Below are 13,727 nucleotides of genomic sequence, written 5' to 3'. Positions count from 1 at the left end.
ACGGCCAATGGGACAGTGTCAAGGTGGAAGTAAGGTCTGAAGAACAAGGAGCAAAGAAGCCAAATGGTTGGAGAGGAGTGAGCAAGGCAGAAAGTGGTAGGGGTTTACTTTGAAGAGGTACAGGGAAGCTAGAGTAGGTTTAGTAAACCACTGTAAGTATTTGGCTTTTATTCTCAGTGAGATGAGGAAGTGTTGTGGGGTTTTGAGGAAAGGAGTAGCATGATCTCATTTGGAGTCACTCTGGCTGCTGTGTTGAGAACAGAGGGACCAAGGGCAGAAACAAGGAGACCAGTCAAAAAACTATTTCAATAATCCAGGAGGAAAATGATGGTAGCTTGAACCAGGAGGGTGGCAGTGGCATCAACAAGAAATGGTGTAATTCTGGATAAATACTGAAGATAAAACCAAGAGTATTTCCTGGCAGGATCGAAATCTAAGAATAAACTAAAAATCAGTGATTTGGGCTTGATCAACAGTAAGATTGGAACTAGGACCTACCAATATAGGAATGTGCAGATGGAACAGACTTTGTGAAAAGATTAGTTTCTTGTACATTTCAGGAAGCATCATATTGCCTTTTCTAACATAAATGCAAAGATGCAGACAGGAACAGAAATGAGACAACCTACAATTCAGTTTGAACTTTGGACATGTCAAGTTTTAGATATCTATAAGACTTCCAAGTGAAGACATGGAACAGGCATTTGGATAAATAACTCTCAAGCTGAAAGTAAACACTGAATTTGGGAGAGGATTTAAAGCTACAAGATTGGATATTATCAAGAGAATGAGTGTAGGTAGAAAAGAGAAGATGACTATAGACTGAGCCTGCATCATTTCAAAATAAAGAAATCGAAGAAGAAAGAAGAAACCAGGGAAGGAGTGAACAGTGAGTTAGGAGGAAAATCAAGAATGTGGTGTTTTGGGAGCTAAGCAAAGAGAGTATATCAGGGAAAGGGGAGTCATCAACCTGTCAAAAGCTGTTCACTGACAGGCTAAATAAAATCCATACTGAGAGTTGACTATGGGATTGAGCCTTGTGGAGATCCTTGGTGACCTTCACGTAATAATTTTAGTGAAGTGGTGGGGACAAAAGCCTTATTGGCAAAAGTTTAAGAGAGACTTGGAGGAGAGGAATTGGAGCAGGTAGTACAGAGAACTCCTCTGCCATTTGGTTGCAGAGGGGGAAAAAAAGGAATGAGTGAGTAGCTGATAGTGGTAGCAGTAGTGAGAGTTCTTTTTTTTTGTTTTGCAAATTAATAATATTACACTAATAAAAATGATGTAATAGAGAAGAAAAGAACTGATATAGGAGAGAAAGAGGAGAATAGGTGGCGTAATGTCTCTGAGTAAGTTTGAAGAGATGGGCTCTAGTACAAAGGTAGAATGCTAACTTCGGATAATTCATCAATAGTAACATATGGGAAGGTAGAGTATGTGGGTACAGATGCTGGTAGGCAGATAGGCATGGTAGTGGGAATCTATGAAAGTTCTCTTTTGAGCATTTCAAATTTCTCAGGGAAGTGGGAAGCAAGTCAAAATTGGAAAGTAAGGGTCAGAAAGGATGTGCTGAAGATTCGAGGAGAGAAAACAGGTCTAAAATAGTCATCTAGAGAGAATTATTGGAGTATGGGAGCATAGTATGATGAACTTGCAACATTAAGGGCCCCCTTGAGGTATGTGGTCATGAATTAATGAGATCAGTCAGTGTAGTTATGTTTTCCTTCAGCTACGCTCAGCTGTATCAATGCAGGTACAGATTAAAAAGTCGGCACACAGGGCTATGGTTTTAACAAGCAAGTAAATGGCATTAGAGAAAACCAAAGAAGCTCAGGGTATACACAAGGGAGTGATTATAATGACTGACATGAAGTTCTAATGAATATTTTCAAAGTTATCCTTTGAGGTGACTAGTTATTCTTCTCTTCGCTGAGAGGAATAAGTGTTTAAAATCTGTGATTTATGGGGTGCCTGGGAGGCTCAGTCCATTAAGCATCTGACTCTTGATTTGGCTCAGGTCATGATCTCAGGGTTGTGAGATCGAGCCCCGCATCTCCCTCACCCTCTGCCCCTGACCCTGCTCACGTGTGTGCTCTCTCTCTCAAAAAAATTATTTTTTAATTAAAAAAATAAAAAAACAAATTTAAAAAAAATCTGTGATTTACACATTTCAAAAGAACATGAAAACCATGGAAATTATCCCATGGGGGAAAATATTATTTGAATGGGTATGAAGTCAGAGTGCTTAATATCTTTTAATTTATCTTGCTTCACTTAATGAAAGAAAACATAGTTCATAGTAGCTGTTATTCAATTACAACACACATTTTATTTACTTATTTATTTTAAAGATTTTATTTATTTATTTGACAGAGACAGCCAGCGAGAGAGGGAACACAAGCAGGGGGAGTGGGAGAGAAAGAAGCAGGGCTCCCAGCAGAGAAGCCTGATGTGGGGCTCAATCCTAGAACGCTGGGATCAGGCCCTGAGCCGAAGGCAGACGCTTAACGACTGCACCACCCAGGCGCCCCAAATTACAACACTCATTTTAAAACTACTAATGTTGAATGAAACATGAGACACTATGGACTCTGAGAAACAAACTGAGGGCTTCAGAGGGGAGGGGGGTGGGGGAATGGGATAGGCTGGTGATGGGTAGTAGGGAGGGCACGTATTCCATGGTGCACTGGGTGTTATACGCACCTAATGAATCATCGAACTTTACATCAAAAACAAGGGATGTACTGTATGGTGACTAACATAATATAATAAAAAAAATTTAAAAAAAGAATAAGTTTAAAGTAAAAATCATCATTAATATTTGAATAAAAATGAAAAAATTATACTATCAAAAAAAATAAAACTACTAATGTAAAGGAGCGAAGCAGAACCCAAATGCCTTGATTCCTAATTCAATGTACTTTCTACTACTGCCTCTTAATATTCAGAATCCAATAATTAACCCTGATTGTAAAGAGTCTGATAAAAATAATTAAAAATAAAGAGCTTCCAGGCCTCAACTTGCTTTAAAAACATCATTCCTCACAGGCAAGATGTTTTCAAAAATGTTTGACTTCAGTTTTAATGTTTAAAAAACTAAATGATGTTAACAAGTAACTTTTAAAGTCTCACTCTCTATGTATTAATATTTTCACAGAATTTTTCCAAACAACATCAATTAAAGAGTTTCTTTCTTGGGGTGCATGGGTGGCTCAGTCGGTTAAGCATCTGTCTTCGGCTCAGGTCATGATCAGTTCCCAGGATCAAGTCCCCCTTTGGTGCTCTGCTCAGTGGAGAGCTTACTTCTCCCCTGCCTCTCACCCTGCTTGTCCTCCTCTCTCTCTCTTTCTCTTTCTCAAATAAATAAATAAAATCTTTTTTAAAAAGTTTCTTATTACTTCAGGAAGCATTATATTGCCTTTTCTAATACTGTAAGTGCAAAGATGTTTACAAGTACAAAAATAAGTCAATCTGTAACCTAAAAACTACTCTTTAAGCAATTTCTATTATTTTAGTAGTTCGAGATCAACTGAAATTGTGTGGCTGTAGGTATAGAATCAGAAAATTGTCACTGTTGAGAAAAGGCAATAAAATAATCTTTAATAATTATGAAATGACTTCAGAATGAAAATATAGAAATAAGACATCAGTACATATTTCTTAAATTGATAGTGAGATTGAGCTGACCTTTTTAAATACTCATGGTTGAGTGGTACACTTGTTCATTTGCCCACCTCTGGCTAACCAGGAAAACTTCTATGTCCAGGGCTGAGTCAACTACAGCAGTAGAGTCTGACGGGTTGTACTCCACAGGGACAAGAGCCCAAGACAAGGCTGAGTAGATGACAACTGGGAGGGTTTCAAGAGGCGTATTCAGTAGGAACAGAGGTGGCAATATGAATGGGCTTAACAAACATTTGGCCATCAATCTCAACAAAGTCAGCCCTGCAATTAAAAAATGACCCCAAATAATAGCAACAGTCTTTATTTTTACCTTTCTGGATTATATAATGACTGAAATGCACACTGGATTTTTATAGGCAAAATTTTTATAATTTTTGTACCATATGTCCACACAAAGGTAATACATAAGAATTATAATTAAAAAATTATTCCTGATCATAAATATGATTAGCAGTAATGGGGAATTTCCTATATAATATGATTAAACCATGCCTTTGAATTTTCTATATTTTAATGTTTTCATTGTTTTATTATTAAAAATATTGATCCACCTGGAACTTGTAAATGTTCCAATTTAATGCAAGGCAAAATTAAATAAATCTTGACATTAATTAGGTAAACAATATATACCTACCAAAAAGAACTTTTTTTTTTTACTTTTTTAAAGTTTGTATTTTAATCACCTTATGCTTATCATGACAAGTACATTCCTTAATCCCCATCGCCTATTTCACCCCTCTTTCCACCCACCTCCCCTCTGATAACCTTCAGTTTGTTCTCTATAGTTAAGAGTCTGTTTCTTTGTTTGTCCCACTCCTATTTTTTCCTTTACTCATTTTTTTTTTGTTTCTTAAATTCCACATATGAGTGAAATCGAATGGTATTTGTCTTTCTCTGACTGACTTATTTTGTTTAGCATTATACTCTCTAGCTCCATCCATGTTGTTGCAAATGGCAAGATTTCATTCTTCTTCATGACTGAGCAATATTCCATTGGATATATATACCACATCTTCTTTATCCATTCATCAATCAATGGACACTTGGGCTGCTTCCGTATCTTGGCTGTTTAAATAATGCTGCTATAAACATAGGAGTGCATATATCCCTTTGAATTAGTGTTCTGGTGTTCTTTGGATAAATACCCAGTAGTGTGACTACTGGACCAAAAGATGGTTCTACTTTTAACTTTTTGAGAAACCTTCATACTGGTTTCCACAGTGGGTACACCAGGTTGCATTCCCACCAGCAGTGCAAGAGGGTCATTTTTCTCCACCTCCTTGCCAAAACCTTTTGTTTCTTGTTTTTTATTTTAGCCATTTTGAGAGGTATATGGTGATACCTCATTGTGGTTTTGATCTGCACTTCCCTGATGATGAGTTTTGTTGAGCATCTTTTCATGTGTTTGCTGGCCATCTGGATGTCTTCTTTGGAGAAATGTCTGTTCGTGTCTTCTGCCCATTTTTAATTGGATTATTTGGTTTTGGGGTATTGAATTTTATAAGTTCTTTATATATTTTGGATACTAACCCTTTATGTGATATCAAAAAGAACTTTAAAGCATTAAAGAGCTTTGAAATGTCTTTAAATTTCTAGAAATACAGCAGAATAAACATTTCTACTTAATAGAATTTAAGGAGTTTGAGTAGTGAAATGTTCAGTGGGGTGAGGCGGACTGAAAAGGCAGAAAGGTCATATGACTTTGTTTTTCAACTTAGTGAAAAATGATGTCAGCTAGGAAAAATATAAATTATTGAGTGCCTTACTGTATACATTTTTATCTAGTTTTCATTTGGTATATTATAAGATGGCACATTTCCAAAAACTATTATATGCAGAGAACAATCTTTTTCCAACCTTTTATATCCATATGTTCCCATGGATATCAACATTAGAGAGTTTATTGACTTGAACTCAATCAAGGTATTCCATGACTTTAATGTGAAACCTTTAGTGTTCTCTAACATCATGGCATAACTGATTTTATGTAGAATAGGTAGTTCTCATTTCTTAATTAGTTGCTCTGTTCCTTCTCTTTCACACTGAGTATAACATCCACAGTTATTCCTATATCCTGCAGGGACCAGCCTTCCTCCCCTTCCAGGGGCCTTCTGGGAAAGGAAGTAGAAAGGCTGTATAGGGATGTGTGGTACCTGATTTTCATCATCCAGTCAAATAAGACCTGTGAATAGTAAGACTAAACAAAATTTCTTTTCAGGACCCCCTTGGACATTGGAGAGAAAGAATTACTTTTTCAGCTGTTTCAGGAGATTCTTCAGGTAGATGAAGAAACTCTTCCCGTGTGGGCTCTTCAACAGTTGGTGAAACTTTGGTTAAAGTCTCAGGCGGGGGTGCCTGGGTGGCTCAGTCAGTTAAGCAACTGACTCTTGATTTCCGCTCAGGTGATGATCTCAGGGTCATGCGATCCACCCCTGCAATGGGCTCTGGGCTGAGCATGATGTCTGCTTAAGATCCTTTCTCTCCTTCTCCCTCTGCCCCTCCCCATTACTCATGCAGGCACACATGCGCACACTCTCTCTCTCTCTCTAAAAATAAATAAATAAATAAATAAAGGCTTAGGCAAGTTGAGTCTCCGCTGTTCTCTGTTTGATGTTTCAAAAGATGTCCAACTCGTTTTCCAGCACCAAATCTTCATCACCCCCAAGTTTATGACCATTGCTTAACTTCAAGGTTTCACCTAGCATCTGATAAAAGACTCTTCCAGTTTTCTGAATTTCATTTCCTGGTGGGGTTTTAGAACATTCTTTATGTATCTACTGGCCTTTTCATCCTGTGCTTCTTGGTTTTTTCTGACAAGTTTTTGCCTTTTCTCATTCTTCTCTTCTTTTTCTTTTAGATACACTTGGGAAGATTTAAATGAATTAAGCCACAAGGTAGTCATAGAAATAATTAAAGTAAGAAGAGCAAGCAGTAAGAAAATCCAGACACACAGCAAAATTAGATCTTTAATTCCTAGATCAGGGATCCTATGCCAAGCTCCAGACACAAGAAGGGGAGAGCAGAGAGGAGGAAAATGCCAATAACCCAATGAGAAGTCATAGTGGCAGGAGCCCCATATCTGGGTAGGAGGCTGAATTTTCTTAATACCTGCCAATTTCAAAGAGCTATATCAAAATATGAAAAGACAGTAATGGGATTTTTCACAAGCCATATTTTACATTTCTATTAAAATTTTAATTTTCTTCCATTATAATATGTTGTAAAGTGGGTTTAAAATCTTTCCAGGCATATGGGACCATTTGATTTAGTGACATATCACCAATATACCAAATTTCTCAGTGAGATGTGTTGGGTAGCATCAAAAAGACTCTAACATCATGCCCCTGCCTTCTTAGATATTATGTAGGTTCTGGTACCAATTCCAGTGTGGGGAGAACAAGGGGCTTCCAATAACAACAAGCAATGCTAAAATCCAACTCAATTCTGACACTAGTTAATGAGAGACAGCATCAGATTCCAGGGTTGAGGGTTCAGTGCTGCAAGACTGTCCCCATCCCACACCGCAGGCTGCTACTTGAGCTTCTGACTGAGTGGCTATAAATCAGAGGTTCCCACGACCCTCTCCTCGGGTTCAACTAATTTGCTAGAGCTGCTCACAGAAATTAAAGCACCATTTTATTTACAGATTACTGGTTTATTATAAAAGAATATAACTCAGGAACACAGACAGGTAGAGAGATGTACAGGGCAAGGTATGGGGAAAGCGCAAGCGCTTCCACGCCCTCTCCAGACATGCTACTCTCCCCAATCTCCAAGTGGTCACCACCCTGGAAGCTCTCTGTTTCCTGTCCTTTTGAGATTCCATGGAGGTTTCATTACAAAGGCATAATTGATTAAGCCATTGGCCACTGGTGATTGAACTCAACCTCAGGCCCCTACCACTCCCTAAAGGTGAGTCTAATCATATGGTTGGTTCCATTGGCCACCAGCCCCCATGCCAAGCTGAGTTCTAAAAGTCACCTCATTAACATAACAAAAGACACTATTGTTCCTCTCCTCAGTTAGGAAATTTCAAGGGGTTTAGGAGCTCTGTGCCAAAAAGGGGAATGAATGCCAAATGTATATTTGTTATTATAAACCACAACATCACAGAGGTTATAATTTAAATCATTTTGAATCTTTTGCATGATTTATACTATTTCAGTACAGGTATTTAAAAGACAACAAAAGGATGGGATTTTTAAGAGTATTTTCAAATAAACATACCTGGGATGGAACATTTTTGGGAGGCTCTATACGAATGCTTGGATCCCACTCTCCAGGAGGGAGAACAGTAACCTGATCCAAAAACTCATCGATTCCTGATACCAAGTCATTGCGGTCTTTAGCTTTGTAAGCAACATCATGAAATACCTATAGGAGGAAAAGATAAAAACAATAAATAAAAGATAAAAAAGCAATTATAAAATCTTATTGTGTTCAGTGCTTTCATTTCCCAGTTACCTCACATGTGATTATCACAATTTAAAGAAATAGGCAGCTCTAACTAAAGATTTTTTCATTTAAGCTATTATAATTAAGTTTATTCTACGAATGCATACAGATATATTTATTTCTTAGAATGCTAGAATGAATGTTGAAATTTCTGGAGGCAAGAGTAACAGAAAGGGAAAGGAGTAAGAAAGGAAGCTCATTAAACTAGAATTAAGAATTCAAGTTTGACAGAGGTTATTTTTGTGTGGGTAAATCAAACCTTCAGAACGAAGCCCTTGCTTAAAAATAGAGATCAGATTTAGAGAATATATTAAAAATTTTAGCAATACTTATACCCTGGAACATATAAACCAATTAAAAAGGTTTATTTTGTTTTAATTTTTAAATAATAATAAAGTTATAAATTAGTTTTCTCTGAATATATATCATATCTATACAGTGTAGCCAGTATATTTCCATTCAAGGTGAGTTACATTTACACACATACACACATGCACGCTGTGGCAGTCATTTAGGCTATGACAGACACTGCAGATCTCCTACACACAGGGTAAGATTTCACTCTTTTTTTTTTTTAATTTTATTTTATTATATTATGTTAATCACCATACAGTACATCCCCAGATTCCGATGTAAAGTTTGATGCTTCATTAGTTGTGTATAACACCCAGTGCACCATGCAATACGTGCCCTCCTTACTACCCATCACCAGTCTATCCCATTCCCCCACCCCCTCCCCTCTGAAGTCTTCAGTTTGTTTCTCATAGTCCATAGTCTCTCATGTTTCATTCCCCCTTCTGATTACCCCCCTTTTCTTTATCCCTTTCTTCCCCTACCGATCCTCCTAGTTCTTATGTTCCATAGATGAGAGAAATCATATGATAATTGTCTTTCTCTGCTTGACTTATTTCACTTAGCATTATCTCCTCCAGTGCCGTCCATGTTGCAGCAAATGTTGAGAATTCGTTCTTTCTGATAGCTGAGTAATATTCCATTGTATATATGGACCACAGCTTCTTAATCCAGTCATCTGTTGAAGGGCATCTCGGCTCCTTCCATGATTTGGCTATTGTGGACAATGCAGCTATGAACATTGGGGTGCATATGGCCCTTCTCTTTACTACGTCTGTATCTTTGGGGTAAACACCCAGTAGTGCAATGGCTGGGTCATAGGGTAGTTCAATTTTTAACTTTTTAAGGGACCTCCACACTGTTTTCCAGAGTGGCTGTACCAACTTGCATTCCCACCAACAATGTAGGAGGGATCCCCTTTCTCCACATCCTCTCCAACAATTGTTGTTTCTTGCCTTGTCTATCTTTGCCATTCTAACTGGCGTAAGGTGGTATCTCAGTGTGGTTTTGATTTGAATTTCCCTGATGGCTAATGATTTTGAACATTTTTTCATGTGTCTGTTAGCCATTTGTATGTCTTCATTGGAAAAGTGTCTGTTCATATCTTCTGCCCATTTTATGATTTGTTTATTTGTTTCTCGTGTATTGAGTTTGAGAAGTTCTTTGTAGATCTTGGATACCAGTCCTTTATCTGTGGTGTCCTTTGCAAATATATTCTCCCATTCCGTGGGCTGTCTCTTAGTTTTTTTGACTGTTTCCTTGGCTGTGCAGAAGCTCTTTATCCTGATAAAGTCCCATAAGTTCATTTTATCTTTTATTTCTCTTGCCTTTGGAGATGTGTCGTGAAAAAGGTTGCTCTGGCCGATGTCATAGAAGTTGTTGCCTATGTTCTCCTCTAGAATTTTGATGGATTCCTGTCTCACATTGAGGTCTTTCATCCATTTGGAGTTTATTTTTGTGTATGGTGTGAGAGAGTGGTCAAGTTTCATTCTTTTGCATGTAGCTGTCCAATTTTCCCAGCACCATTTATTGAAGAGACTGTCTTTTTTCCACCGGATGTTTTTTCCTGCTTTATCAAAGATTAGTTGCCCAAAGAGCCGAGGGTCCATTTCTGGGTTCTCTATTCTGTTCCATTGGTCGATGTGTCTGTTTTTGTGCCAGTACCATGCTGTCTTTGTGATCACAGCTTTGTAGTACAGCTCGAAATCCGGCATTGTGATGCCCCCAGCTTTGTTTTTCCTTTTCAACAGTTCCTTGGAGATTCGGGGCCTTTTCTGGTTCCATACAAATTTAAGGACTATTTGTTCCAGTTCTTTGAAAAATGTCCTCGGTATTTTGATCGGGATAGCATTGAAAGTGTAGATTGCTCTGGGTAGTATGGACATTTTAACTATGTTAATTCTTCCAATCCATGAGCATGGAATATTTTTCCATCTTTTTATGTCTTCCTCAATATCTTTCAAAAGTGATCTATAGTTTCTAGCATATAGGTCCTTTACGTCTCTGGTTAAGTTAATTCCAAGGTAACGCATGGTTTTTGGTGTTATTGTAAATGGGATGGATTCCCTAATTTCTCTTTCTTCAGTCTCGTTATTCGTGTATAGAAATGCAACTGATTTCTGGGCATTGATTTTGTATCCTGCCACCTTACTGAATTGTTCTATAACTTCTAATAGTTTGGGAGTGGATTCCTTTGGGTTTTCCATATAGAGTATCATGTCATCTGCAAAGAGAGACAGTTTGACTTCTTCTTTGCCGATTTGGATACCTTTGATCCCTTTTTGTCTTCTGATTGCTGTTGCAAGGACTTCTAGTACTATGTTGAATAATAGTGGCGAGAGTGGGCATCCTTGTCGTGTTCCTGATCTTAAGGGAAAGGCTTCCAGCTTTTCCCCATTGAGAATAATGCTTGCAGTAGGCTTTTCATAGATGGCTTTTATGAGATTGAGAAATGTACCCTCTATTCCTACACTCTGAAGGGTTTTAATCAGGAAAGGATGCTGTATTTTGTCAAATGCTTTTTCTGCATCAATTGAGAGGATCATATGGTTCTTGAGTCTTTTCTTGTTGATATGATGTATCACATTGATTGATTTGCGAGTGTTGAACCATGCTTGCATCCCAGGTATGAATCCCACTTGGTCATGATGGATAATCCTTTTAATGTACTGTTGGATTCTATTAGCAAGGATCTTGTTGAGGATTTTGGCATCCATATTCATTAGAGAAATCGGTCTGTAATTCTCCTTTTTGAGGGGGTCTTTGCCTGGTTTGGGGATCAAGGTAATATTAGCCTCATAGAATGAGTTTGGTAGCTTTCCTTCTGTTTCTATTTTTTGAAATAGCTTTAGGAGAATAGGTATTATTTCTTCTTTGAATGTTTGGTAGAATTCCCCAGGAAAACCGTCTGGGCCTGGAGTTTTATTATTTGGAAGGTTGTTTATCACTGACTCAATTTCTTCATAGTTAATTGGCCTATTTAAGAAATCTATTTCTTCCTGTTTCAGTCTTGGTAGTTTATAGGTTTCCAGGAAGGCCTCCATCTCTTCCAGATTGTTTAGTTTTTTGGCATATAGCTGTTGATAAAAGTTTCTAATAATCCTTGCAATTTCAATGGTGCTGGTCGTGACCTCTCCCTTTTCAGTCATAATTTTAATAATCTCAGTCCTTTCTCTTTGTTTTTGGACAAGTTTTGCCAGTGGTCTATCAATTTTATGGATTCTCTCAAAGAACCAGCTTCTAGTCCTGTTGATCTGCTCTACTGTGGTTCTGGTCTCTAATTCATTGATTTCTGCTCTAATCTTGGTCAACTCCTTCCTTGTCAGTGGGTTAGGCCTGTCCCTCTGTTGCTGTTCCAGTTTCTTGAGGTGAGAATATAGAAACTGCATTTTAGATTTTTCTATTCTTTTGAGTGAGGCTTGGATGGCTATGTATTTCCCCCTTAGGACTGCCTTTGCAGTATCCCATAGGTTTTGGACCGTTGTGTATTCATTCTCGTTGGTCTCCATAAATTGTTTAATTTGTTTTTTGATTTCCTGGTTTATCGAGTCATTCTTGAGCAGGATGGTTCTTAGCCTCCAAGTGTTTGAGTTTCTTCCAGGTTTTTCCTTGTGGTTGAGTTCCAATTTCAGAGCGTTGTGGTCTGAGAATATGCAGGGGATAATTTCAATCTTTTGGTATTGGCTGAGACCTGTTTTGTGTCCCAGAGCATGATCTATTCTTGAGAATGTTCCATGGGCATTTGAATAGAATGAGTATTCTTTGGTTCTGGGGTGTAGTGTTCTATATATATCTATGAGGTCCAACTCGTCGAGTATGGCATTCAAAGCCTTTGATTCTTTGCTTAGTTTTTGCCAGGGTGTTCTGTCTATTTCTGATAGTGGGGTGTTGAGGTCCCCTACTATTACTGTGTTCTTATCTATATGTCTCTTTATTTTGGTTAAGAGTTGGCTTGTGTATCTTGCTGCTCCCCTGTTGGGGGCATATATATTAATAATTGTCATATCCACTTGTTGAATACTTCCTTTAAGAATAATATAGTGCCCTTCTGTATCTCTCTCTATGGCCTCTAGTTTAAAATCCAGTCTATCTGATATGAGAATTGCTACTCCAGCTTTCTTTTGAGGTCCATTTGCGTGGAAGATGGTACTCCATCCCCTTACTCTAAGTCTGAATGCATCTTTGGGTTCAAAATGAGTCTCTTGTAGACAGCAAATGGATGGGTCATGTCTTTTTATCCAATCTGCAACCCTGTGGCGTTTTATGGGAGAGTTTAAGCCATTTAGATTGATAGAGATTATTGACAGATATGATTTTAATGATGCCATTTCTCTTTAAAGTCTTTGTATCGGTTGTGACTTGCTGCTCTGTATCACTCTTGGGGCCTTTTTACCTTTATAGAGCCCCCCTTAATATCTCCTGTAGGGCTGGTTTCGTGGTTACGAAATTGGTTAATGATTGGCGATTTTGGAACGTCTTTATTTCTCCATCAATTCTGAATGACAGCTTTGCTGGATAAAGGATCCTTGGCTGCATGTTTTTCTCTGAAAGAGCTTTAAAAATGCCCCCCCAAGCCTTTCTCTCATTCCAGGTCTCTGTAGACAGGTCTGACGTAATCCTGATACCTTTGCCTTGGTACGTGAGAAATTTCTTTGCCCTGGCCGCTTTCAATACTGTATCCTTGGATCTAATATTTGCGAATTGCACTATGACATGCCGTGGCGTAGGTTTGTCCTGGTTGAGCTTGGATGGGGTCCTCTCTGCCTCTTGGACACGAATGCTTGTTTCCCTTGCTAGATTAGGGAAGTTTTCAGCTACAATTTGTTCAAATATCTCTTCTAGACCTCTGTTTTTCTCCACCCCTTCAGGGATGCCGATGATTCTGACATTGGATCGTTTCATAGAGTCAGTAATCTCCCGTAATCTACATTCGTGGGCGTGGATTTTTTTAAGACCAGCTTCTATTTTCGTTTTTTCTTCTACTAACCCATCCTCCAATTCGCTAACGCGTTCCTCTGCCTCGGTGACCCTGGCCGTCAGAGCCTCTAGTTTTGACTGCATTTGGCTCATAGAATTTTTAATTTCTGTCAGATTCGCTCTCATTTCTGCCCTTAGGGATTCTATATTCTCAGCAACGCTTTCTCTGATGCTTTTTTCAAGTTTACTCATCATCTTGACCATTGTTGCTCTGAATTCCATTTCTGATAATTGGGATACATCCATATGTATTAATTCTG

General features: G+C 38.2%; 1 protein-coding gene and 1 pseudogene across 16 annotated transcripts in view; both read right to left on the bottom strand.

Moving 5' to 3' along the window:
- Nucleotides 1-13,727, bottom strand: part of SLC4A10 (solute carrier family 4 member 10) — a 304,114-nt gene that overhangs the window by 81,237 nt on the left and 209,150 nt on the right. For all 16 annotated transcript variants that reach the window (XM_034654639.1, XM_034654638.1, XM_034654629.1 and 13 more), the window contains one exon: nt 7,912-8,058. In XM_034654639.1, coding sequence (XP_034510530.1) covers nt 7,912-8,058 — 147 coding nt within the window. The remainder of the gene's footprint in view (nt 1-7,911; nt 8,059-13,727) is intronic.
- On the bottom strand, nt 5,699-6,744 carry LOC100465429 (annotated as a pseudogene).

The sequence above is a fragment of the Ailuropoda melanoleuca genome, chromosome 2, assembly GCF_002007445.2.
Source record: "Ailuropoda melanoleuca isolate Jingjing chromosome 2, ASM200744v2, whole genome shotgun sequence".
In the NCBI taxonomy this organism is placed as follows: Eukaryota; Metazoa; Chordata; class Mammalia; order Carnivora; family Ursidae; genus Ailuropoda; species Ailuropoda melanoleuca.
This window is presented reverse-complemented; position numbering and strand designations above follow the sequence as displayed.